Source organism: Drosophila subobscura, chromosome E, assembly GCF_008121235.1.
Source record: "Drosophila subobscura isolate 14011-0131.10 chromosome E, UCBerk_Dsub_1.0, whole genome shotgun sequence".
NCBI lineage: Eukaryota > Metazoa > Arthropoda > Insecta > Diptera > Drosophilidae > Drosophila > Drosophila subobscura.
Window position 1 is genome coordinate 8,181,688 of NC_048531.1, and position 26,038 is coordinate 8,207,725.

At 46.1% G+C, this 26,038-nt stretch overlaps 5 protein-coding genes across 8 annotated transcripts; 2 read left to right on the forward strand and 3 right to left on the reverse strand.

The window, feature by feature from the left end:
* Positions 1-2: 2 nt before the first annotated feature.
* Positions 3-2,885, forward strand: LOC117889964. Of its 2 annotated transcripts, none has more exons than XM_034794525.1 (10): positions 3-315; positions 371-534; positions 592-722; positions 780-1,003; positions 1,065-1,219; positions 1,273-1,378; positions 1,435-1,588; positions 1,682-1,856; positions 1,919-2,210; positions 2,264-2,885. In XM_034794525.1, exons 1-10 carry the CDS (start codon positions 61-63, stop codon positions 2,855-2,857), a joined length of 2,250 nt encoding a protein of 749 aa, XP_034650416.1. In that variant the 5' UTR covers positions 3-60; the 3' UTR covers positions 2,858-2,885. The 2 variants fall into 2 exon arrangements, with proteins under 2 accessions (XP_034650416.1, XP_034650417.1); XM_034794526.1 differs by having other exon boundaries at positions 4-315; positions 1,685-1,856.
* On the reverse strand, positions 2,853-5,043 carry LOC117889965 (solute carrier family 28 member 3). The gene is made up of 6 exons (XM_034794527.1): positions 4,886-5,043; positions 4,534-4,828; positions 3,706-4,470; positions 3,325-3,652; positions 3,078-3,258; positions 2,853-3,014 (listed from the first exon to the last, which is right to left on the reverse strand). Exons 1-6 carry the CDS (start codon positions 5,013-5,015, stop codon positions 2,905-2,907), a joined length of 1,809 nt encoding a protein of 602 aa, XP_034650418.1. The 5' UTR covers positions 5,016-5,043; the 3' UTR covers positions 2,853-2,904.
* A 145-nt stretch (positions 5,044-5,188) lies between these two features.
* On the reverse strand, positions 5,189-8,470 carry LOC117891240 (solute carrier family 28 member 3). The gene is made up of 8 exons (XM_034796586.1): positions 8,227-8,470; positions 7,414-7,467; positions 7,141-7,351; positions 6,874-7,075; positions 6,045-6,809; positions 5,660-5,987; positions 5,427-5,607; positions 5,189-5,360 (listed from the first exon to the last, which is right to left on the reverse strand). Exons 2-8 carry the CDS (start codon positions 7,465-7,467, stop codon positions 5,278-5,280), a joined length of 1,824 nt encoding a protein of 607 aa, XP_034652477.1. The 5' UTR covers positions 8,227-8,470; the 3' UTR covers positions 5,189-5,277.
* A 926-nt stretch (positions 8,471-9,396) lies between these two features.
* LOC117891312 (protein anachronism) lies at positions 9,397-17,085 on the reverse strand. 3 transcript variants are annotated; one of them, XM_034796724.1, is made up of 5 exons: positions 16,499-17,084; positions 12,300-12,652; positions 11,980-12,219; positions 10,995-11,067; positions 9,397-10,768 (listed from the first exon to the last, which is right to left on the reverse strand). In XM_034796724.1, exons 1-5 carry the CDS (start codon positions 16,789-16,791, stop codon positions 10,291-10,293), a joined length of 1,437 nt encoding a protein of 478 aa, XP_034652615.1. In that variant the 5' UTR covers positions 16,792-17,084; the 3' UTR covers positions 9,397-10,290. The 3 variants fall into 3 exon arrangements, with proteins under 3 accessions (XP_034652615.1, XP_034652614.1, XP_034652616.1); XM_034796723.1 differs by having other exon boundaries at positions 12,291-12,652; XM_034796725.1 differs by having other exon boundaries at positions 10,616-10,768; positions 11,984-12,219; positions 12,291-12,652; positions 16,499-17,085.
* Positions 17,086-24,432: 7,347 nt separating this feature from the next.
* On the forward strand, positions 24,433-25,656 carry LOC117890059. The gene has a single exon (XM_034794692.1). The coding sequence runs from the start codon at positions 24,459-24,461 to the stop codon at positions 25,617-25,619; it is 1,161 nt and encodes a 386-aa protein (XP_034650583.1). The 5' UTR covers positions 24,433-24,458; the 3' UTR covers positions 25,620-25,656.
* The last annotated feature ends 382 nt before the right edge of the window (positions 25,657-26,038 follow it).

Below are 26,038 nucleotides of genomic sequence, written 5' to 3' on the forward strand. Positions count from 1 at the left end.
CGAGTGATTTTTGGCGCCAATCGGTCCAAAACATTAAAATATAAATATATCACTATTGAAATGGCTGGAAACTCAGGGGAACAAGAAATATCTGTGGCATTCAGTGAGTTAGAGAGCATAGACCAAGAAGACATTGTTATCCTTATCGATGTTGCTTCGGCGTTAAAGCTCTGCAGCGAATGCATAAGGAATAAAAGTGTCAAGACTGGGGGCGTGCTGGCATTGTGGCTTAAAAAAGTACTCGGGGCATATATTAATGAGGCGGTATGCTGTGTCCCTGCATTTAAGCAAATGTGTGATTGGTTTCAAACGATGGTAAGTAAATGCACCCTGTTTACTACCCGTAAGCCAATCTTGAAATCATTTTCAGATGTCATCAAGATCAGTGGACGGCTGCGATCTGATCACTGTACTTGCGGAGGCCCTGCATTTTATGACAACGTCCAAGGAAAAATTGCAGAAGGCAGGCGGACGTCAGGTACACGCAGCCGCCTTCTTCCTATTTTCCATCGTGCACGGCTACCTGTGTGAAAGGTGAGTTGCCGATTCAGCTCCATTTACAAGACTAAAACACATTGAATATTCCTGCAGTGAAAATAACACTAACCGCAATGTACTGAAGGAACATATTCCAGATGCCATCGGCCTACACTCGGCTGTGCTTTCTCTGCTCACAGAAACCACCGCCAGTGCAAAGAAAGTGAATCCTCGTATAACACCGCGTAAGTCATTGGAAAACTTTCCGCGAGACTGCTCATGCATAAGGTTTTCTTTTACAGTGATCAAACAGATGAGCGAAATAGCTGGATTCTTGGGCACTAAGATAATCCATCTGCAGGCATTTATAAAAACAAGTAAAACTATGAGCTATATTTGCCTGCACTACATGCAGTATGTCGATCGTGGCCAATGGGAGGTTGGCACCATGCCTGATTGGCTGAAGGAAACCATCCTGCATCTGTGCGACACGGCTCTCAACCAAATGGAGACAATCCAAAAGGAAGTAAGTACTCTTCAGAGCGTTTGATTAGTTAAAATGTACCAAAAGTCATATTTTTTCACAGGAAACACTGACTGTGCCTCTGGGAAAGGTGGAAGAGTATCTGAAAGTAACGCATACATATCTATTAATGCTGTTCGAACTCTTTAAGACTGAGTTGAAACACATTGACGTTTCTGTTTCGGAAACCCTCATAGATCTGCTTATGTGTGGCGCAACGTATGTCGGTCCATTTCCACACTTTTCTCGTATTTCATAATGCTTTGTTCTAGGACACAAGATCTGGGCACGGATATTCCATTACTCGTATCTAAATATATACGACCGTGCTTACTGAAACTCAATGAGTTGGCTTATCCATTGCAGGACTTCCAAGAGGCAAGTTGTAACCATATTTTATTGAGATGTTTTGCAATCGAATGCCTACATTTTAGCGGCTTGTTGCTTCACTCGTCGACCCGGTGGAAGCAGAACATGACTTTTTTGATCTGTGCTTGGATTTTGTAGCTGTTGTCAATTTGGACAATGCTGTCGTGACGCCCTATACGTGTCAAACATTGCAGAAGATTTTTGAATACATATTTAGAGGTATGTATGTATATTCTGGTGTATCTATGTATATTCTGGTGGGGTACAAAACTGAACATAGATCATTCTTGCTACATTTTTGTATTTTGCCAGCAGATGCCGCACACTTTGTAAATGTTGACCACTACGAACGAGTAATTGAAGCCTTTGCCAGCCTAATGTGCTTGGCGGAGAGCGAGGAATTAAACAACTACTTTTGCACTGGTGTATTCCAAGAGGATCCCGTCACATCCAAAGCCTGCGCAGATATACTAATGTTATCCTTTCGGTTGTAGCACCCTTCTTAATTCCCTTTTCATTCAGGCTATAACCAACCTATCTTTGTTTCAGGTTGGTTGAGATAAATCCGGGCTGGAACAGAAACACACTAATCCAGGCCACTGATTACTGGAACAAGTGCAACAATGCGTATGCAATGTTCTCTCACAACCCGAGTCAGACGCATGTGCAGCGCTTCCTGAAGTATTTCCATGGCTTGGGCAAGCGTGAGCTACCTCCATTCAGTGCTCAGAATTTCCGGTATCTCGATGCTGTTGCACCTGTAGACAGTAGATATGGGGACATTCTGTTGGAGCGATTGGGGAGTGACCCACCAAATAAAATAGAGCTGTACTATGCACAGGTGAGTAGAGTCGTACTTGGAGGTCGGATATCTAAGTTGTGGTTCACCCACAGGTCGGACTCATGGAGCTCTTGGCACAGCAAACGAAGACAGACTGTTCCAAGTGGCTTCAGCAGACATTTAACTTCGTGCAGAAGCTACTTGGTGATGAAAAGTACGACGCATTCACCAGCGTTTACTTCAAACTGCTGAGCAAAGCCAGCCCATCCGTGCAGCTGCAGTTATTACGGGGACTAGCTCCTGTTGTCGGCCACTGCAACTGGCATGTCCAGAAGTTTCTGCATGCCTGCAAGATCAGCGATGATGCACAGCTGAGGGCATTCAGTGTTCGCCACGCCATAGCTAAAGAGTGGCAGCCTCTGCTGGAAACAGTGCTGCAGAAACCATCGCCAGGGACCAAAGCAGCGGTCACAAACTGTAAAGTGTTGGCGAAATTAAGCTATAAGCGTGAGACGGGGCACCACTGTAAAGCGCAGAGTCTGAAGCGTAAGCGAAGCGAGAGAACACCCAAGGAAATCATAAGCGAACTCCACGACACTTCGCTGCTGCTGGGCCAGAGTACAGCCGGCTTGGATGCTGCGGATAGGGAGCAGGTGAAGAGAGTCGTCGACAACTTGTGTAGCATTCTGAGAGCCGTAGATCGTTGATAAGCTTTAATAAATAGTCCTCGAACATGGAGAACATTGAGATCATGCTATACAGTCAGCATCTGGTGCTCGATGTCATCTACGGACGTATGGGACTCCAAAAAGCGTGAGAATCTATTGCTTATGGTATGCAGGTCTCGTTCTTGAATGAGAATACCTAATAAAGTGAGAATGCTTCTGTATGACAGCCTGCCAATGCTCCAGTTGAATGCAAACTTACCCGCAAGCGATGCCGATGTAAAGCTGACAAAACTGCCAGCGAAGAAGGCGCGCACCGCCACTTGCGTTATGTCTGAGCGTCTAGATGGTGCCATGGCGCTGAGAGCTGCTATTAGAATGCCCAGAGAGCCCGGATTGGCGAATCCGCAGAGGGCGAATGTGGCAATGCCTGCGCTCCGACTCTGCAAGCATAGGAACAGCTGAAATGTTTCGATTCGATTCGATAGCTTGGGGAGAGGTGAGCTTACATCAACTTTCTTTTCTTTAATCAATTCGCCCAGGTGCTTGTAGGCCACGAACTCGTTAATGAACGTCTTCTCGGCCACCACAAGTCCAATTCGCTCACAGTCATAGGACGGCACACCCATGATGAAAACCAGTGGGACGAACATCTTACTAAGCAAATAGAGCAAAGTGATCTCCTCCTGGCCAAGCATCTCTAGCGACCACTCGATGACGGCACTGAAGAAGTAAACCATGGCCAGGAATGCAATTATGTTCGATACAATGCCCAGGACAATCATCAGAGCTGCTGCAGCGCCGCTGATTGCTGCATCCAGAATGGAAGTGTCCGGCCTGCAGACGAACACCAGAATATCAGGATGTTGTTAAATAGTAATGGAACTTACGATTTCTCCAGCTGAATGTTTTCCGACCTAGTTTGAGACTCCTCCGTCTCCGGATAGAAGAGTTTGGAGAACGCCAGCGAGGCCGGAGCCGCCATCACACTGGCCGTGATGAGATAGGCTGGCGACGCGCCAAAGGATATATATGCACCCAACACGGTTCCCGCCACTGTGGCATAGCCAGAGGTGCAGATCGTGTGCAACTCGCTCCTTGTGAGTATATCGATATACGGCCGAATGAGCAGAGGACTCTCGGACATGCCCAAGAACACATTGCCGGCCGCATTGACGCTCTCGCAGACCGTGGTGCCGACCATGGACTGCAGCAGGAACCCGAACGCGCCCAGGATGAACTGCATCACGCCCAGATAGTACAGGCAGGAGGTGACAACGCTGAAGAAGAAGATGACCGCCAGTATGGCAAAGGCAAACACGAACTCATCGCAGATGCGATCGCCATACACAAAGCGGGCTCCGTGGCCGGCAAAGTTCAGGAAAATTGTCACCTTCTCGCCAGCGCAGTCAAAGAAGTCCCGCCCAAAGGCCAAGCGTAGGCACAGAATGCCCAGCAATAGCTGGCCCAGGATGCCATGCGTGACGATTCTCCATGGAATGGCCTTGTGATGCTTTGATGCGGCGAACCCGATGAGTAGGAAAACCACCGGTCCCCCAAGTCCCACCAATTTTTTCATATCGTCGCGGCACTCGAATATCAAATAGGCCACCGCCAGGACAATAACAATGAGCAGCATTATCAACGAGATTATCCTGCGAGGGTTTTAGCATGTTCGCATTTAAGGACCGGATCAACAAGCAGGAAAGAAAACTCACCTTCGGCGACTGAATTCAATCCATTTGTCGAGGGCCGGATCGATCTTCTCGTCATATAACTTTTGCCCGATAAACGGCTTGAAGACCCAGTAGTACAGCCAAAGGATATAGAAAGTAACAAAGATAAATATGAGAAACCCGTAGCCATGGCACCAGTTAATTTTGCATAGAATAAACGCTTTAAATTTGGTCTCGTCCTCCGAATCGCCGTCACTATCTGTTGCATTCGCAGTGTTGTTCGAGGACTCCGGCTCGTCTGAGCTGCTCGGACTTATACATTTGCGGGTGTTGCTGTCTGGGCGTGATCATGACGTACCACAAATCAAGCAAACAAATAAGTTACGTCACTTACCATATGTTATGTAAACAACTGTTGCGGCAATGAAGTACGAAATCAAGAAAATGTGAAAGAATATATGGAGCAAAAGTTTTGGAAGTCCCCTCTTTTTGGAGGGTTCTTCCTCGGCATCTAGTGTTTCCATTGCTTCGGATTGATCAGTGTTCGTATTAGTGTTTATTCCAAATGGAATGAATGTGTTTACTTATACTGTGTTTCGATGTTAGATGTCAGGATAGCCTGATGCTGTCACCATCTACCAGAGTAACTAGGACTTATCCTTCAACAACTCAATGAAGTGGTTTATTTATCCTCTGATTTGTTTCATAAATAATGGTCTTTTTTTATTATTCTTAAGTTGATCAGCTAATTATCCATAAAGATCTAAGATCTAAACCTGTGTATGCCTAAACGTGGGTGGAATTACGACCCAACTTCTGTATGATCTTGTTGTAGTTCGTCCTTTCGTCGTCTTCTTGTAAAAGTATGCCTGAAAGAAGCGTTGAAGGAACATTAAATCGTGTTCATTCTGTGGTTAAAACTATAGTCTGCTGACCTGCAAAACTGGCGGACACAAAGCACACAATGCTGCCAACGACAAAGGCTCTGAATGCCACCGATGTGATGGTGGAGCGTCGATGCGGGGCCATGGCACTCAGGGATCCAATGAGGATGCCCAACGAACTGGGATTGGCAAAGCCGCAGATGGCAAACGTGGCAATGCCAGCGCTGCGAGCCTAAAGCGATTCATTGACGATTACTGGATAATCAAATATTGGCAAAACTTACTGTGATTTCGCCCGATTGTATATATGCGCCCAGTCGTTCGTAGGCCACGAACTCGTTGATTATCGTCTTTGTGGCCACGACCTTGGCAACGAGATTACAGTCTTGGCTCGGCACGCCCATGGCCCAGACGAGCGGAATGAACAGCTTCGAGAATATCCACTCAAAGTCGATATCGTCGACACCGACCAGATATCCCAGCCAATTGACGATGCCATTGAGGAAGGCGACAAAGGCCACAAATGCCACGATATTGGCAATGATGCCCAGGACAATGGGCACGGCATTGCTGGCACCGCTGGACGCAGCATCCAGTAGGGACGAGTCCTGCCTGTGTGTGTGCAAAAGGTCAAGCTGCTTTCTCTCAATGGATAATTGAGTGACTTACGATTTCTCCAGCTCAATGGACTCCGATGTGGTCTGACTCTCCTCGGTCTCGGGCATGTAGAGTTTCGAGATTGCCAAAGTTGCCGGGGCAGCCATTACCGAGGAGGTTATTAAATGGGCGGCGGATGCCCCGAAGGACAGGTAGGCCGCCAGCACGGTGCCGGAAACGGTGGCAAATCCGGACACCATTATGCTGTGTATCTCGCTCTTGGTCAGCTTGTTGATGTAGGGCCGGATGAGCAGGGGACTCTCGGACATGCCCAGGAAGATGTTGGCCGCGGCTGTCACGCTCTCGCATACGGTGGTGCCCAATATCTGCTGCAGAATCCAACCCAGCTTTATGACCACCCACTGCATGGCGCCCATGTAGTACAGAATGGAAATGAAGAAGCTGAAGAAGAATATCACGGGCAGGATGGCGAACGCGAAGACTTCGGCCTGAATGAGGAAGTCGCCGAAGACGAACTGAGCACCATCTTTGGCGTAGTCGAGGAACGTGGCCACCTTCTGGCCCAGACAGTCGAAGATATTCCGCCCAACCTCCCAGCGAATGCAGAATATGCCCAGCAGGAACTGGCAGGTGATGCCTGTGATCACAATGCGCCACTTGATGGCGCTGCGTTTCGTGGAGAAGCAATAGCCACACAGGATGAAGAAGCAGGGGGCCACCAGCGACACCAGTTTCTGCGGCTCATCCTTAGTCTCGAAGTAGAGAAAGATGGCCAGGCAGAGCAGCAACAAGGCAATGCACACCAGCGAGACAGCCCTGTGAAGCACAACATAATGTTATCAGTGCTGTGCTCATTCGCGAATATATCAAAGTACTTTACCTGGTTCTGCTAAAGGTGTGCCACTTCTGGGCTGCCGGCTTTAGGTACTCCCTGTGCAGCCAGAGACCCACTCTGGGCTTGAATATGTAATAGTAGAACAGGCCAAGGTAGATGAATCCCAGCAGCAGCAGGAGCATGCCATAGCCAGAGCAGAAGTTGATGCCACAAAGCGGATTATATCCCCAGTAGCAATCGTAGTTCTCTGCAAAATAGAAAATAGAATAAAGTTCAGTTGGGGGGACTATGAGTGATACGATTCGTGCTTACTGAGGTCATTATAGTGATAGGTGGCATACGAAAAGTAGCCCACGACCACAAGGTGCAATAGAATGTACAATGAAATCCTCACGATGCGTGCAATTTTCGGATTTTTGTTGAAGAATCCCTTCTCGTCTTCCATCTTTGGTCGCAGGTTTTGCTCCAGGCCATCCTGTGGGATTTCCTTGAATGGTTCCACACTCGCCATGTCCAGTTCCCTCTGCAAAGATGAATAAACAATTAGCCAGTGCTCATGTGGCTTCTATATCTATCTATACTTACGTGATCCAGCTCGTAGCCATTGTTTATGGCTCCCTTTGCCGTATCCGTTGTCATCTGCAAGAAAAAAGATCCCCAAAATGGTCATTCGACATCGTAATCTTCGTATTATCTGTATCACAATTTTAGCCTCAAGTGACCGCCGATTAGGGGATTTTGGCTTCAAATCACGATGGGACAGCTGCACTCCAGGAGCGGGCGATAAGTCAGGAAATCAGATTGCATAGCTTCACGTGGGCCTGTCCACCACTTGGTTGCTGCTGGTTGCCAACACATTATCTAAAACTGATCCTGGATCGACACTTTAGCCACTATCTAGCAAACTCGTGTTAAGGTTGAGGGCGAATCATCGATCGTAAACCACTCTGTTTTGTGCCGTAAATATGCCACTTCAACTGTCACTCGTAATATAGTTAGTATATGTTTTTAGAAATTATTTCCTATGGATTTTATGGCTCTGCCCGGTCGTGTGGTCGTTCACTTAGAAGGAATTCGTCTTGAAGGCCGCGAAAGCGTTGTCCGAGCTGATAGCAGAATCAAAATTCCTTTAATCAGAACTCGTGAAAACCCCTAATCATACACTAATTTATAATCGCACACTAAAGTTGTGATATATCCCCGTTCCAAGGAACCATAATTCCATTTATTGGCCATAATATTATTAGTCACTGGAGAATATACAGCTTACAGCTGTAACCAAAACAGAGGCGATACGAGTGGATATACGGTTTGAATCACTTGTGTAAATAATATTCAAAATCTGCCTATATGTAGTATAATTTCAGCTTTGCATTCGTTTTACGCCAGTTAATTCACCTTTATACTCTGTTGTTGTTTTCGTATTTGTGTTTGTGTTTATTTGTGTGTTTAATTTATGCTATCGTTTGTAGCGGCACAAACGAGTTTTCAAAGTCGTTGAAACGTGCGTACTGCCCGAATACTGATGGATGTTTTTAGTGCATTTGCTTCGCTTAACTGATTTGGGCGACGGGGACTGCGACGACGGGGCTAACTGCTCTGCTCTACCATTGTTCTCGTTTGGCAGTTGCGGCCATACTAAACTCTCCCAACTTCATTAGGGCGCTTAAAAAACGTACCCTAATGAGCAGCGTACCCAACCACCCAACCGAGAGTGCGGAGCATATCAGTTCCATATAGATTGTCGCAGGCCCAACCAAGTATTTACGATTAACTAATCTGTATACTATATTTTGCGACTAGAAACGTTCAACGTAATGCCATACCAGAAGAGGTTTCTGAGATAGGAAGGAACTATATATAAACGATCTTTTGATTATCCATTCAAGTGTAGAAACCCTGTAATGACTGCTTTTTGCTGCAGTATCCGACAGTCGGTACTTTGCTTTTTGGCCATACACTCAAAGAATCAATTTAGCTTCTGTGGCGCCCCCCCTGCCTGGTATACCCAAACTAATTTAATTTGCAGTTCGTGCGATCGCAGTGTAGCGTTGAAATGGCAATAGAGTTGACATGTTTATTGCTTTATCAGGTGGTTGTTAAATGAAAACGAAGCACACGAGAGCGAGAGCCGCTGGTGGGCCATATAACTCCCCACAGATTGCTTGTGATAACGATGACGTTGGAGGAGGCAGCTGATTGGGATTGTGATATGCTGATATGTAGTGGAGCTTGCACATTCCTTACAGGCTCGCCAAGGTGGCTGCGATTAACCAGATGTCACAATTGATGGCCCAACCCAGAAACTGGGTGCCATAAATATGCAGGGCGCTGTAGATCGCCAAGTGCAAAGTTGAAGTAGCTCTATCTAATCGGGATTCGCACGAAAGGAAGCATATCTTATCGTTCAACACGAGCCCCTTTATCAGATCCAGTAGCTCAACGTTGACTGGATGAGGATAATGGTGCGTTACGCTACAGTCGCTTGTCCCCTCTGAATAATTGACAATTAGTACAAAATAGTTTACGTTTACATGTGTATTTATATATTGTATTAGATCTTTTGTTTATAGATTTACAAATGTACTTAGTTGCTGATGATCGAGTGGTATGGTATGGTTAGGTATTGTGTGGAGGATTACGCATTTAATAGCTATTGTTTGACTTAATGAACATGTGTTCGCATTCAACTTAAAGTTCATTATGGAGTCCTAAAAACAAAACAAACAGAAGCCCTTTACTAATAGAAATATTGAGATTAAGAACAGGGAATCTGGCTCTGGGGAAGGCACTTTGTAACCTGGTGACTTACATAATATGTATACATACTATAACAAATCTTTTGAATTCCTTCAGCTTCATAGGCATGGGCCAATGTTCGTTGATGAATCGCAAATTAGTCGAAAATGCATGTCCTCTGGGGGCGGGGGCTTGTGCAGAAGTCTAGTATGTATTCTAAGGGATAGCAGCGATTAATTTTGGGCTAAGGCAAGGGCAAGTCTAAGTGTAATTAATAATTATATTCGTATAAAATGTTTTCTTGTGTGTGGGTTCCATTAATTTGTTGTATAATTCAATTGTAGCAAAAAATTGGCAAATTCGCAACCACATCTAAATCACAGACTCCTAATATAAGAGAGATTTAATCCATTAATAATACAAATTTCGACCAAAAATTTGTTTAACTTAAAACGAATTGTAAGTTATAATTACTATAATTGTATAACCCTGCTCAGGGTTCGCGTTTATGCGTGTGCTTATGCGTTTGCTTATGGTTGGGTTAGGAAAACGAAGAACTAAAAACTAGTTAAGTCAACTGGCCCTAAAGATACAAACAGAAAACAAAAAAAAATATAATAAGACCAGCATATACTATGTATTATGTATGCAAGTATGTGTGGGCGAGGGAGAGACAGAATATGCGCGTGATATGGGGCTGGGCACTAGGATAACGCAGCCGATCTACTCCTGCTTGTGGGCCATCAAGTGGTGGTGCTTGTGATGATGGCGACCGCTGTGATGATGGTGCGTGGCGTGGTGATGGTTGAGCACCCGATGCTGGTGATGATTGGACATCGGTTCCATTGGCTCGCTGTTGCTTGCCGCTGCCAACAGTTCCTCGGCCTCCACCTCGCTCTCGGTCTGGTCTGCCGCTGACTCCGATTCTGCTGTGTGCTGCTGGTGACTATGGTGATGGCGTCTGTGATGCTGGTGGACCAGTGGGACCTGTTCCCGGTCTCGCTCGCGCTCCCTCTCCCGCTCCTGTTGGCTCTCCGTCTCACTGGTCTCGTCAAGCAAATTGTCCATTGTTTGTGTATTGGGAGTGGTTGATTCGGGGCTGATGTGGCTCTTGCTCTTCGGAATACTGTATATGCTCTTCAAGCAGTTATTGAGCGATGACGATGTGCTGCCATTAAAGCCAACATCTATCCTTGGGTATCTGTGGGGAGACAGAAACATTTTTTATTAATTTTATGCACTTCGCGCCAACAGACATGGGCTAGGATGACAAAAGCTGGAATGTATGATACCGGATCCGTATCGTAAAATAATTGCATACTTTTAGGCTGGCGGAAGAGGAGGCGAGCAAGTTATTTCTGCCTCCAATTTCCTCTTATATCGAACGGTTTCGGTAAGAGTATGACGTGGCAATGGCATCTGCTTACCTGGGCATTGACCGACTTTCCAGATAAGGCACAAACGTCTTTGATCCGTATGCGTTCCATGGGACAGCAGGGTCTGAAAGATACACGAGGAGGGATCCTATTAATATCGCCGGATGGTTCGGTGCTGCTGGAGCTCGAGGCATGCAATGCAGTGAGAAAATCGCTCAAAAGATCATCATGCAAAACGACAAAAGTAGCAAACGCAACAATAAGAACAGCAAGCTGGACGAAGCCAGCAAAAAGCGCCAACAAACTGAACAACACATAAAGCCGAGCATGGCATGGCAAAAGAGCTGAGCGCACAACGGTGCGTATAAGCGATTAGTATTACATCGTAGCTAAATCTTCAGCTGAATCCGCAGCTGACGTGTGTGCGAGTGTCTTACCGATCCATTAAGAAAACTCTCAATTCATGAATAAAACTCGGGGCCTTTGTAAGTCCAGACTTTACTTCCGCTCCACTTTTACACCTCATGAATTTCAAATTCAAGACGGACGAACGGACAGAACAACCCTGAAACCACCTCGTAAGCTATCCAGACTGATTTTGTTGTTGTTTGTATGCGAGACTACTCGAATGCGGACTTTTGCTGACTGCACACAGCTAGCAGACAGCAGACGACAAGGTTTTCCCTTCCTCCCTTTTATTTTGTTGCTTTTCTTCGGTGGTTCGGAATTTTATTTTGATTTGTCGCCTTATCAGCACAATTTTGGGTGTCTGCTTTGTGTCCGGCCCCCCCAAACCGCTCTCTGAGTATTGACCTTTCGAGAATGTAAATAAATTCAAATACGCTCTGATGGGGAAAAGGGGCCTGTCTCGGCTACTCGGCTACTGACTGAGCGAGCGAGAGAGTGAGTGAGTAACAGAGAGAGACTGAGAGAGATACTGGGAGATGGTGAGAGAAAGATAATGAGAGTGAGAGACTGGGAGAGATCTACACCCGGTCTTGGGGAGTTAGTTAAACATGGCAAACAACACGCTTACCTGCCTGATCGCAAGTGGGTGGCTCAAAGTAGAGGCCCGGCTTGAGGGGGTTCTCCTCGTCGTCGTGGACCTCGATCATTAGCATTCCCACAACGCTGGGCAGCAACTGCTGGTGCTGCTGCTGCTGCTGCTGGCGCTGCTGCTGCTCCCAGTAGGCCAGGGCGCACTTAACATCGATCTCTACCCATCCGGTCATGCCTGCGCTGAACATGGTGGTGTTGCAGGTGCGCTTCTTGCGCTCTGTTGAGGAGCAGATGGTTCCGGTGGATTAGAGGGACTGACAGACGGAATATACTGCTGGCTGCACACACCTAACTTACGTTTCTTCTTCTGCTGATGCACAATGGAGACGGTCACTCGGATCTGGGGACCGACCTGCGCCTGGTCTGGGCAGAGTGTGGCCGTGGGCTGCTCCGTACTCTCCTGGCTCTGGCTCTGGCTGGGACTTTGCCCGGGATGCGTCTTGTATAGACGCAGCAGGGCGCTGCTCGGCCGGTCCCCGTTGTGGTCAAAGACGCTGCTGGCAAACTGAAGGGTGACGTTGTTGGCTTGCTGCCAGTTGGGGATGCTCGTCTCTCCATTGCAGATGGGATAGCCGGCTTTCTCCGCTGACCTGTTGACATTGGGCTCATTCGAAATTGCCTTGTGCAGGCGCTTGAATATCTCGTTCAGCCTGCAAAGAAAAAGCCACAAAATGTTCGATCATTCGCGCCTCATAGTTCACCATTTCCATCATTGCCTATTTCCACTCGTATGCCCAGTCCAGCCTATTGTCCGTCCACTGAAGAAATTTAGTTCAAGTGTTTATGTAAAGCTCTCTTAATTGACATTTGAGCGCTGCCGCCATTACATAGGCAAGAGGCAGACCGACGGCAAGAGGCAATCTGACAACTGGAAAAGTGCCACTCCGGTTGCCCCATTTGATTCAATTTAACCAGACATCAGTGAATAGGCAAATTCTAATTCTAGATTTAATATACATATGTATTTTGGGTTGGTATTGTCTCGAGCTCCTTCGATTAGGATTGAGGGCAGTGGAGTGGACCGACCCGGCTCTAGGAAAAAACCCCAATGAGCAAACACTATTTCCAAATAGTATTCCACGAGACCGACACTATCGTGGCCCCCCGCACAATCTACTCGTACCTGTGCGATTTACCATTGAAATACAAGCACTGATTATCACTATTTTTTGGGCTTCTAGAAATCAGTGTTGCCGAGAGATAAGCGGCCAACTTTGGACCTAAGTTGGGAAAATTATTCAATTGAAATAGTTGAGATAAAAGAAGTTTCGGTTCATTGGCTACTTAATTGAGCCTAATGGATGATAAAGCCGCAAGGGCATTGGCCATACCATAGATTAGAGCTATTTCCAATATCTAAATATTTCAACTACAGCAATGGCATGCCAAATGAACGTTTGTTTTCGAAACTGGAACTGTGGAACTGTTAAAGAGTGGCGCCAAGAATAGTTCATAAATTGCCTAAAATTAGTACATGAAATAAATCGATTAAAGAGGCCATCAACTATAGCATAGCCTGTGCTATTGTGGAATATAGGAACTAGTCCGAGGCACTTGCGCTGATTAAATGCCTCCACTCCCCTCCCTTGCATGGAATCTGGCTTATTCGGGACATTTTCTAAAGTTGATTATGAGCTAAATGTGCATAGTGGAGCAGGCAGACTTGTGTCACTTAAGAACCCATTGAGATCGAGACAAATAAATGTGTGTCTGTTGTGCCGGTTCTCCCTCCCCCTTGGCATGGCTCCTCTCTCTGTGGCAGTGGAATCATCGTGACCACAGGGCAGACCACAGACGAGAGACCATACCGGACAAGATAAAATCAGAGTGGGGCAGAGCAGAGCAGAGCAGAGCAGACAAGACAACAATAGTTACTTAGCTATGATCTAATCTGTCCACACCGCACTCCCGTTCTCCACACACACAGAAAATTGGACAATTGTATATGTCTGGATCGGTAATTGAGACGCGCCTGGCCAAAGTTGATGAAACGACTTTTTCTTTTCTTTTATTTCACTTTATTATTATACCTTTTTTGTTGTTGGGATTTGACCAGGAACAGCAATGTGTGCACACAAAAGAAACCGAAATGATCAAAAAAGTGTGCGAAAATAAGAGATTAATTGTTTTTTGGTCATTTGGAATTGCCTGAGGCGCAGTTTGTCTAGCCGAAAAAATTATGAAACATGTTCAGATCTGGTCGGTTGGCAGTCTGCACCGAAACTGAACCAAGTGGAGTCGCGTCGAGTGGGAACGCCTTTGGCGTTTTTTGGTTCATGTTTATGCTACGATCGCATCGAATCTGTCTGGCCAAGAAATTCCAGACAACATGGCCCGCTGTGGAGTTGACTTGCCTCAGACTGTCTGGAGGTGCTGTGGCATGAACTTGAAAACCCGTTGAGTCGTGCCGTCTGTCTGGGCACCCGTCTAGACATTCACACATACATATTATTGGTCTGTCGGTCTGGCATTCTCCCAGTCCTAGTCCCTGCTTGCAGCCTAGAGGAGCTGTATCTGTGGATGACTTTTCGTGCGTGAGTCACGCAGGTCATCTGCATGAATTCCACATTGGGCATGCGCACAGCCAGAGTTCAAGGCATTGGCACAGGTGCATAGGCAGAAAGAGCGAAAGATACGATACGGCAATAGACTGAGACCAAAATTTGCATTGGCCTCCATTCAAGCTGTGGCCTGTGGCCTGAGGCTGAGGCCTGAGCCTGAAGTTAAGTCTGAGTCTGAGGCTGGGCCTCTCAAATATCTTTGAATGCATCGCCTCTGTGTCTGGGTCTGTGGTTTTGCAGTCCGTTGCCTTTGGCCACAGCAGCAGCAGCAGCAGAAAACGGCTAGACAGTGTCTCGCCGGTTGCACTTCATTATCATGCAACAAACAGTGGTCGGGCAGACGTCGGGCGGCGGCAGTCAGTCAGTCAGTCAGTCAGTGAACGACTCAGACCGACAGCGTCGCTTAGTAGCCACAAAAGTACGCCTACAACTGTTTGCATTCAGCTGCAAGTTGGATGACGGTGGCTGATGGTGGCGAGGGGAGTGCGACTGCAGGAACGAGCACAAACATGTCTGAACACTGACTGTCTCAATATTACTCATACGTCATGCATTTCGCTCTGTCTGTGCGGAACAGAACTCTACTCTGCCAAAGCAATCAAATAAGATGAAACAATTTAGATATCAGCTGTTATACTCGTACTCGTACGAGCGCCACACACACACACACACACACACATTTATATGTTTGAGCCAACACCATTCATAGTGGGCGAATTGTGCATACATCTGTACATATTACATACATATGTATGTACATACACATGTTTGTGGAAACGTAGACGGTCTCGCATAGCAACGACCTACAAAAAGTTCATTAACGGAGCCGGAGTCAGAGCCAGAGCTGGCATGGCCCAGACTGCTCCCAGACATTTGCCAGACACCCGGCGGGCGCACGGATGGACGAGTGGACGAATGGACAGACGCTCACAAAGATACAGAGGTCGCCGCCGACTGCGACGGCTGCAACATGCAGCTGTGTGTGTAAGTGTGGCTGTGTGAGTGTGTCTGCATTGTGCAGCGGCGTCGCGACAGTTGTACTACAGTATCTGATGGATACAACAGATACCATTGATAGATTTCCGTCTGAGAGATGTCTGTGGCAGCATCTCATTTGTATGGGCGATACAATGTCTCACGGATTGGCAGCCATTGAGAAGGGTTCCCTACCCTCTTGGATGCTTTTGCTTGGCATAAACTACTAGTGGTCATCAGATGACTGAATTAAGATAGAAAACCACTCAATAAAAGGTTAGTTTTCGGGTCCATCTGGCATGAAAGCCTTTCCATATTTTTACATTGCAGCAAATGTTTTCCATATTTTAATTGCAGCTGAAAATATAATAATATTAGCACGTGCGGAAATATTAATTGCAGACAGAATTTCCAATTTGTGTAGACATTCATTTATTCCCTGCTGGATTTTGGCATTTGGAAAAATCGTGTTAGCGTGTTAGCCGAAGCGCAAGATGAACAATTTTCAATAATATGCGAAGCACACGTTTCAAAATTCGTTTGAGGTGGTTGGCCCCATTCGAGAATTGCATAAATGTGTTTAGCCTTGAGCGGATTTCAACTTCAAGATCTGCACTAATCGCGCACGGAGAAAATTGCGAATATTTTTGGTTGAGAATCGACAGCTGAAAAATGTGTTTACAGATTGAATTCGGCCCACTCTAGGTACACACTCGTATTCGCCGATTCATTGCAATGTGCATTTGTTTTAAAACTTTGTTTACAATTAACTTTTTTGCTAGTACTTTCTGAACACATTTATAAATGATTTAAAAAACATTTGGCTCTGCTGGTCATTTGCCCGTGCCGCGTACTGTCTTTTAATAGATTTCTATTCTCGGGACCTAATAGGCGGACCAAAATGATATGATTGACAGACGCTTGGCAAATGCTTTGACAAGTGTCGAGCCGGGTACTCACCGCTGCGAGGCGACGTGCTCCAGATATTGATGGTTGGAGGACTGGGTGGCCTCGTCCTTGGTGTTGGGATTGCTGCGATTCTGAATGCTCTGGATTTGCTCCTCGGTCAGGTCGAACATGTTTAGGATGGTGCGATTGTAGGGATTCACCACCACCGACTGGACTCCGTCCATGAACGCCGAGTGGTTGAAGCGCGATGCCTGACAGTCCCTGGACATGGACATCAGCACCACCATCAGTAGGAGCACCCTCCTGATCCGGCCGCACTTCTCACAGCACTCAACACTTGACATCTTTCTCGTTCCTGATTGAATCGAAGTCAAATCGCTTTGCCTGATTTGTAATTGAAAGTTTATTGTTTTCGGGCACTTGGATGCACTGGGGCAGCTTCTAGATCGCGAATCTATAACTTTATGCACATTTTCCCTGGCGGCACACAAATTTCACTTGAATTGCATAGTTGGTTCGTATGGAAATGTATTTTTCTTTTGCTTGAAGCCGCTTTCGAATTTCTTGCAGTTTCAATTTTTCGTTTCTGACTCTCCCGCGGGTTCGATGTGGTCGCTCTAAGAACCAAGTATGAAGTGATTTGCGCGAGTGTTTTTTAGTCTTAAATAACAAAAAATTTGTGGTACTTTGTTATGGTCGTAAACGCTGCGTTGCTGCCGACACTGCAAGAAATTGCAGCTGTGTCTGTGATGTTGGAGCTCTCACGTTCGTTCAAACGATTCCTGAGTCGAGTGTTGTACTACTCTTGGATATTTGCAAAATGTAAACCAATGATTGGTTTAAAAAATTGATAAAATGGATATGGGATCACAGAGGATCTACAGTTACAATTTCCACTGGTATTTGTCAGGGTTTCTGTTAATAAAATCTCTGCTCTTCGCTGTTTATCGGAAACGATTTGCAGTGTAATGTACTCGTGTACTTCGGCTGATTGTTCGGCTGCCATTCGGCGCTGGCGACCAACCAATCAACGTTGCGTATCTGCATCTGTATGTGTATGCGTGTGCGTGCCGGTGTACCCGGCAGTGCATGTGTGTATGCGGTCTCGCGCGACGGCTTATCGCTCCTACTCCTACCATAGAAAGTGATATTCCTGGTCATAACCATAGTGGCATAGAGGTAGGTTTGCTTCAACATTCGTTTCACCACTATCAATCCCTGCTAATAATTGTGTTTTTGCTTGGCATATCTGTGGGCCAGGCAGGCAGGGGAATACGAATACTCCAAACAGTAAAATTCTCGAGTCGCAATCTCTGTGCAAATCACGACACGCTTCACACATGTTATAGATGTGTGGAAAGCTTAAACAATTCCTATTATTGGTGGGTGCGTGGGCGATTAGATTAATTTGAAGCGATTCGGGGCGACCACACAATTAGTTGTGACTTAATAAAATTGTTTTGATACTCAAGTTTCGTCTGTTATCTCACTGGGCTTGGGACACATGCGATTTATATATAAATTGGCTTTGCCGTTGCTCGTGGCTTCGCCTAGATGCGTCGCTTAGATATTGTGCGTGTGGATTAATCAAACTGGAAGGAAAAAGTGCGTATTGTAGTTCTCATCTGTGGAGTGCTGAATTAGGCGGATATATCCTATTAGAGGTGCGTGGTGCCTGGTACGGAATTAACCCCAGAAAGCCCTAAACAGAAACCCCTGTCGTATCCCAAGGAAGAATTATTCGTTCGGCTCTGGCAATTTGCATACGATACGGAAATCAAAACAGCGAGACTTCAAGGACGTTCTTGATTTATTTATTTATTTACTTTTGTTGCTGTTGCAGCATCTAAGCATTATCATCATTAAGAGTTCCACCATCATCATCAGCATCCACATCTCCACATCATCATTATCAACGTTTCGTCTGGACCAAAATTGAATTTCAAAATGATTGTATAATTTGAATCACTTTGTGAAGTCTGGATTTCTCACCGTCTGCTCGTCGAGTCTCCGTCTCCGTCTCCGTCTGCCTCGACATTCATCTGATACGTATTATATGTACATATGTCTACACATCGTTTAAGCTTCAAATGAAACACCTACAAAGAGAGGACACAAGGAGGGACGGAGACGGACCCCAGACGTGTGAGAGACCCTCGTCCCCCCGCAGACGGCGACTGTTATGTAAAATTGCAATCGCATCAAATGCCCCGAATCATAATCCCACTCCCCGAAATACAAAAAGGAAAGAGGAACGAAATACAATAAAAAAAACACTCGTGTGGAACGGAACTAAGCGAGCTCCCTTGTCATCATCAGGTTTATATAATAATGTTTGTTGATTTGACTCGCCCGAGCATTCGGACAGAATTTGTCCCACTTTGGGGACAATGTAGACGGATAATCAAAACACCCACGAAAATAAACACCAGACCGCCACAAAGTACAGACATCAACAAGAAGGTATGCACATACATATTGGATACTACAAACGATTGGAATGCGAAATGAGTCAAGTCAAAACTAAGACAGAATTTGGTTTCAGTTTTTGATTTTTCATTAACTTTTCAAGGCTGTTGTCTCGCCTGATCCCGAAGCATGCCACTTTTTCTGGTTCCATCCCAGCAGCCCAGTAATTGGCAGTTAGTTGTCGTTGTCGTTGTCTTTTTCTTTTGATCTTGATCGATGGACATTGGAGCCGCAACACACTTTTTGGCATTTCTCTGAGTATATTTTCAAAACCAATTTTCTGGCGAATTCGTACCACGAGTATGTCTCACGCTCGGGCCACTTTAGGCAGCTTAATTTTAAACGGTAGCCGGCAATACCAATTGCCGCCAATGAGCAACAATTCCGTCCGCCTATCAGCAGGTGCAGGCACGTGGGGGGTACGGCGTTTAACACCAGTAGCACCACTATCAGAGCCGCCCTACCATCAAAAACATCTGGCTGCTCAATAGGCCTTTAATCGATTGCTCACACTTAAGTTTGAAGTGATTGCAAGACTGCCAGCGGACAAACAGCAGCTGAATAGTTACAAGTTGCCACTCGAGTTCTGGCACCTTTCTATAATTAGGCCATCACATTCACACCCCAGCAATAGGGGGGCCCTAAAGCCGATAAGGTAAACTGATTTGGGTCTGCCTGCTTATCGGAACAACATGTTTGAACAAGACATAAATAGTCTATGTTGTTAGTTGCAGAGATACGACCATGATATGACCTTCACCGTAAACTTCGAGATCGACACGATGGGTTCTCCTTGACGTTTGTCATGGATATGATATGCGAACTTATCACGCATCCAACTATCTCGCAAGATAATCGAAAACTACTCTTATTAATTGACAGGTGACATGGAGATTACATTAGCCTCTTATCAATCCAGCCACAGACGGCCTTTGGAATTCTCCGCTTGACTTTTATCGGTTCGTTATAAAATTGAGTGATTTTATAGTTGGAGGTAAATGTTTGGATGGATGTTTGGATGTTTATTGGGAGTTCCTCAGACCAAATCAATTTGACATTGCCAATCCTTGCCAAACGTGGAAAAGTTGAAGACTCACCCAATAATTGATGGTATTTAAAGAATTTCTTATCTAGACATGTACACATCATGTCTGACACAATGTTTATGGAGGAAGCATCGAAAAACTATCACAGCTGCAAATCATTAGATTAGTTAGTTAAAGACCTTGAAAGATCACGTGATACGGATGAAAATTGTTTGTGAATGTAAGATCTTGAGCACTTGGTAACATCATAAATCATATGGAATCAATAAGGATGAGGGGATACAATGTTAGCATCCCATTCCACTCCATTCCAAATTGCATAACTCCCGTGCTATTGGGGAGAGTAAACACACTCCGTACAATCAAATCCCCGTGGTCATTAATTATGCAAGTACTGAAGGAAAATTATTTAACCATCAATATAACACGTAATTAACATAATTGTACCTCACCCGCAGGCTGGGCGATGCATGAGGGATCACAAAATTCTCAAGTTGGCTGGCTGGCTGGCTGGCTGCAGTCATCTCTCATCCGAAGACACCAAAAGCAACAGATACGAGCATGCATGGACAAGGAGGAACATTCACTGGACTGGTGGTGGCAGGTCTATTAAAAATACATGACGTTCGTCAGGCAGCAGCAACAGCAACAGCAACAGCAAGAGCAAGAGCAACACCAGCAGCACCACCGAACCAGACGTGTCAAGACAGCACAAATGCAGACCCAGTCCCCAGTCCCCAGTCCCCAGACCCCAGACCCTGTCCGTGTCCCCCATCTCTGTATGTATGTACATATGTATGTATGAATATTGGTTAGTTAGCTGCTTGCTGGCTTGCTGGTCGAGCATGCTCCGTGGGTGTTACCATGTCGGTGCGTGCGCTCACTTGTTCGAAGCCAGAGCTAATGGCTCTCGGCCACTGCTGCTGCTGCTTGTCAGATCCCATCCCGGCTGCTGGCTCCTGGGTACCTTCTACCGGTTGCCGGCTACAGGCTACCGGCTACAGGCTACCGGTGCACCCGCCAAGTGCAGTTGCCGTGATTGTTGTCTCAGATTGCATGTGGAATGCAAAGACCAGAAGCCAATTTGTTATTGTGTGGTTGTCTGCACGAGGTACGATCGCATTCGCTGCTACGGTTCAGTTTCTGCCACTTCTTCGGCTGTAGCTGCTCTTTTCGAGCTACCCTGCCACGAGAATGGGTCTTATGGTGTGGCACTGGGTTCACCGAAAGTGAACATCTTAATAACAACTTACAAGCTTCATCCTACGTAATCTCAAACATCCATTTACATATCTAAATACATATACATATGTATGTAGTATCTCCCACATAATACAGAGTCTGTATTGGTACGAGTACGATTAGGGTACAAATACGTCGTTAGAAATATTTAGTTTCTGCCTCTGGGCTCACTTTTGAATGTTATTAATTTTTGTGAATTTTCGTTTTCGGTTTTTAAGACTTTCGCGTGCCGTCTCTTGGCTTCTGTTGATGTTTCGACAGTCGGCCCCGCCCCTTTTTCAGACAGATACAGAAGCAGGACCGAGACCGATACCGATACCGAGACGCAGACGGCGACCGAGACGGAGGCCGAGACCCCGAGCCAGACAGCTCGTCGCAGTTCCAGTGGCAGCAGACACAAGTATGTAATGTTGATGTTGGCATTTAACCAGGCGTGTGTTGTAGTCGCATCTTGTTGATAGTCAAAATTGACAATGAATGCGTTTGCCGGGCCAGGAGATGCTGATTGGGGTTGGGGACAGAGACTGATGGAGATGGTTATGGAGATGGAGTTGGAGATGGAGATGGGGCAGAGACCGAGGCTGACCCAGCCATGTGTGGAGACAAGTGCATGTTACTCTTGTCTGCAGTTTGTCTGGAGGCAGTGGCAGTGGCAGTCGCAGTCGCAGACAGTTGCTGCCGATGTCGATGCTGTCCTTAACTGATGCAGATGCAGATGCAGATGCAGATGCGACGCAGTTGCTGCAGTTCTCTACTGCTTGTTGCATCCAAATATGGACCATGGCTGGTCTGGTCTTGTGTGTTCGGGTCTGCCACTCAGCCAGGCTCCTTGGATAGTTTGTGGCCAATGCTGCTGCTGCTGCTGCAGTTTCACACATTGCGTTTCGAAAAGTTATTTAAATGATATGCACATGCAATGGTGGAGCGCTTCTGGTGCTCTGTCGTCCGTTTCGTCGCGTCGCGTTGTCTGGTAGCTGTAAACTGAGACTGAGACTGCGTCTGTCTTCTTGGAGTTTGCCTTTGCCAGCAATTATGAGCGTCTGGCCGTCTGGCATTTTACAATATTTTTAATTATCTCGTTTTTTCCCAAGCACAGATAACCATCGCATCGCATCGCATCGCACATTCGAGTTGCTTCTTTTGCCACTTTTTTTGAATTTCAATTTGAGCCACAACATGCCAAATTGTCGCCGCTGTTAATTGCCTTCGGTCGGCCATCTTGTCGGGACCATCGATGACTAAGCCAAGAACGAAACTTGGGCTCCTGGCCGCTGGCCGCTGGCTCCTGGCTGTTTTTAATGTCGTAAATCAATGCAGATACGAGCAGTTAGATGTCCACGTCCAGACATGGCCAAGACAGCCAAGAACCCCCGATTTGTCGTGTGGTAGTAAAAGTGAAAAATAACTCCCAGCTCCCAGATTGGATCACAATCGTCAGCCACTTTGTCTATCGAATGAGGCACCTGTCGCCAGACCATTGAGTGATAGAGCCTGCGCTTTGGATTCAGTCACCTCGATGTGCATCGAGATAGCCCTTCCAAGGTAATCAAATAAATGAAGATGCAACCAGTCCATAAATGGCATAAATACCTTCCATACCCTAGCATTCTCCACTCGTTACGTGCGCACCACAGGCACACATACAATGTATGTACATATGGCTGCTGTAGAAGTATAAATAAATAATCAAATCGGTTTTGGGTCTGCAGCGTATTTATAAGTACCACTGGCACGTGCCGGCATGCCAGGATGCCAGGATGCCAGTATGCCAGACCCAACCACGATGACGGGCACCAGGCGGTTGACAATGTATTAATTGTGGGACAGGGACAGGCCACAGCTATGGCAATGACTAATAAATGAATGAAATGTCGTTTATGGTAATTTTGGCCGTGGCCAAGTATGTGCTGCGAGTTCTCGAAACTATGCCAATGATGGACAACTTTTTCGACTATGGTAAGCTGCTCCAAAATAGGCAAATAAAATCGGGCACGGATGCCATTCCTTTTAGCATACAAGACAATCTCGGAAATGGGGTAGACTTCTCGACTGTAAATAAACAAGAAGGGACATACATATGTATGTATGCACATCCAACTTGGCCTATTTTAAGTTTAAACTTTAATTGTTTATATACCACTTACAATGTGGTTATGTACATACATATTTGCACTTTAGTTGTCCTGTTCTGCGATGTGAATATGGTGCTAGATTACCCCGATTTGAGTTTGCTAAGTATTTGGATAGCCGCAGGTGTTTGTTTTTATGGTTAATGGTCTATGAATGGTGAAATATTTCTATTCGATTCATATGTAAATACATTTATTAAGAAAAGACCTGTATATACGACAGGATATTCAATTCAAATTTCACCGTTAAAATGACTGTTTTTTACACAAATTCTACATTTTGTAGCCATGTAATGTACCACACAACCATGAGAGTAAATTTCTTTCCCGCCTGAAAGCATGCTTGATGTACGCGCAGTTTTGTGTAGAATTCAATTAAATTAAAGGCATTCTGGCTAACTCCGGGTTTCACTAACTTTTGCGTTTTACATCTTCAGCCAAAACGAAATAGTGGAATTTTTTATTTCGTGCTCTACGTTGACTATTCAAAACTTCTTCTAAGAGAGAGCTGTTGGCTTGCTCTGCATATCTCTCAAACGAATGATCAACAAATGGGAACTAAATCACATTTATCAATCCCCAAATCTTGATTGAATGGATTGCCTCACCAACAGAACCTTTACCTTTTCACAATTATTTATTTGATATACCAGAACAGGAATTAAAACTGATTAACCTTTTATGTTATAGTGCTAATTACATATACCAATACTTTCAGGCGCGTTTTCTGCAAATGTATATGGCTACACACACACTTACGTATTTCGTCCTATACGCTGCTATGCTGCTGAGTTAACGGTTTTCATATTTGAACTGTGGCGCCACTGAACACTGTATACAGCATGTACATACGTAGATATTCGTGTAATGTAACGAGCTGCGTGTGTAGTTTACTTCGGTTCGTGTCCGTTCCCCTACCGTTGGGAGCGTATTTCGATACTCGGCAGCGGAACACCCCACATATTCATATTTCCTTATTCAAATTACTAAGCAAAGTGTTTTAATCCACATTCTACACTGATACACCCAAGCGGATATTGTCATAACAAATTCAACAGAAACTAGTTTAATTTTCCATTCAAATTACACAAATATTAAAAGAGCTTCTCCAAAGGATCAGCCAGGATGTGCGACATAGGATTGCCGTGCGGGTATGATCCGGGTCGGTGCATGGATGCACCGCCTGAGAAGCGCCGCTTGTTCACGATCTTACTGCTCTACTGCTGGCAGCGGGAGTACAACAAACGACCGTACATGAAGTTCCAGTTCCGCAGATTGGACTTTGAGGAGCGCTTGGGACGGAGCTACCATTGCACTCGTGACTTTCGCATCATAGTGAACTTTTTGCTGAGGCGACCGCTGCAGGAGGTGTCCATCTGGAGCGTGGTGGTGAGCAACTGGGATGCCAAGCTGCTGCAGCAGTTTGCCCGCTCGCTGATTCCCGTGTGGAAGATCGAGCTGAAGCTGATGCAGTTGCCAACAGAGTTCTTTGTGATGTTGCGTCTCAATGCGGCACAGATGCACGTCAGCGAGCTCAATTTGGAGGGTACGCCCCTCAGCGATCAGAATGTTCGGCTGCTGAGAGAATTTCTGCTGGTCAGCAAGACCCTGCGCACCCTCAACGTGTCCCACTGCAGTCTCAGCCAGTACAACTTTGCCCTGGTGGCCGATGGCGTCCACAAGTCGGGTGTTCGCAGCCTGAATGCCAGCCGCCTCGTGGGCCTCCAGCTCAGCCTGGATACGGAGAAGATTGCCTCCATAATTGGCTCGCTTCTCATGCAGAACGGCCTGGCTGTGCTCACGCTTCAGCACTGCGAGTTCACGGCCCAGGACATGCAGCCCATCGCCGAGTATCTGTACAGCAGCAAGTGCGCCCTGCGGCAGCTCAATCTGGCCAGCAATCTGATCTCCGCCGATGGCACCCTTCTCCTCATGCGAGGCATCGCTCAGGGCGGCGGTCTGGAGCTGCTGGACATTAGCTGCAACAGCATTGGGACCCATGGCGCTGAGTGGATCGCCATGTATCTCAGCTCGTGCCGCATGCTGCAGCACTTGTATCTGAACCACAACGCCATTGGAGCGTCGGGCATCAACCTCGTTCTGCTGACCATCAAGAAGGAGTCGAAGATGAAGCGCCTGAATCTATATGGCAACAGCTTCGATGCTCGCTCGGCCATGATCGTGCGGCGACTGCTGGACGCAGAGGTGGTGCTGCACGAGGAGATCGATATAAGTTATACCTACGATGAGGCTCTGCAGGACTATCGCATTGTGCCCTGGCGTTGACTTGCCCATTGGTTGTATTTTTACTTAGCTGTGCTAAAATTATGTATTTATTTCAAAGTACATGTGAATAGGAAGAAACAACTAACTTAACTTAAATGCTAATGTTTATTAGGGGCTAGTCCCTGGGGTCCGTCAAGCTCACCATCATGCTCAGCACCCAGCTGAATACTTGAATGGCTGCAGGCCTGTGCGACATTATTTCTGGATGATTTGTGTTTATGGTCCGGAATACGTTGAGAATATTGACTCTGAGGGATTGTCCGAAAACCTCATGCTTTCCACTATTGAAATGTGCCAGGCTGAATGGAATTCCATCCAGGGCCAACTTGCGTCGCAGTAAATCCTGAATCTGCGTCAGCTGCGAACGTGGACGGCGTGCACATTGGCCGGTGGATTGATCGCCTCAATGGTTGGGAGCT

Coding starts and splice junctions, on each gene's coding strand:
- LOC117891240 (XM_034796586.1), bottom strand. CDS start 7,467: ATGACAACGGATACGGCAAAGGGAGCCATAAACAATGGCTACGAGCTG. Junction 7,076..7,140: donor CTATCACTATAATGACCTCA/GTAAGCACGAAT, acceptor TCTATTTTGCAG/AGAACTACGATTGCTACTGG. Junction 5,608..5,659: donor TACAATCGGGCGAAATCACA/GTAAGTTTTGCC, acceptor GAATCGCTTTAG/GCTCGCAGCGCTGGCATTGC.
- LOC117891312 (XM_034796723.1), bottom strand. CDS start 16,791: ATGTCAAGTGTTGAGTGCTGTGAGAAGTGCGGCCGGATCAGGAGGGTG. Junction 12,220..12,290: donor GAAGAAGAAACGTAAGTTAG/GTGTGTGCAGCC, acceptor GCTCCTCAACAG/AGCGCAAGAAGCGCACCTGC. Junction 10,769..10,994: donor GAAAGTCGGTCAATGCCCAG/GTAAGCAGATGC, acceptor GTCTCCCCACAG/ATACCCAAGGATAGATGTTG.
- LOC117889965 (XM_034794527.1), bottom strand. CDS start 5,015: ATGGAAACACTAGATGCCGAGGAAGAACCCTCCAAAAAGAGGGGACTT. Junction 3,653..3,705: donor AACATTCAGCTGGAGAAATC/GTAAGTTCCATT, acceptor GTTCGTCTGCAG/GCCGGACACTTCCATTCTGG. Junction 3,015..3,077: donor TACATCGGCATCGCTTGCGG/GTAAGTTTGCAT, acceptor TCACTTTATTAG/GTATTCTCATTCAAGAACGA.
- LOC117889964 (XM_034794525.1), top strand. CDS start 61: ATGGCTGGAAACTCAGGGGAACAAGAAATATCTGTGGCATTCAGTGAG. Junction 535..591: donor CACGGCTACCTGTGTGAAAG/GTGAGTTGCCGA, acceptor ATATTCCTGCAG/TGAAAATAACACTAACCGCA. Junction 723..779: donor GAATCCTCGTATAACACCGC/GTAAGTCATTGG, acceptor TTTCTTTTACAG/TGATCAAACAGATGAGCGAA.
- LOC117890059 (XM_034794692.1), top strand. CDS start 24,459: ATGTGCGACATAGGATTGCCGTGCGGGTATGATCCGGGTCGGTGCATG.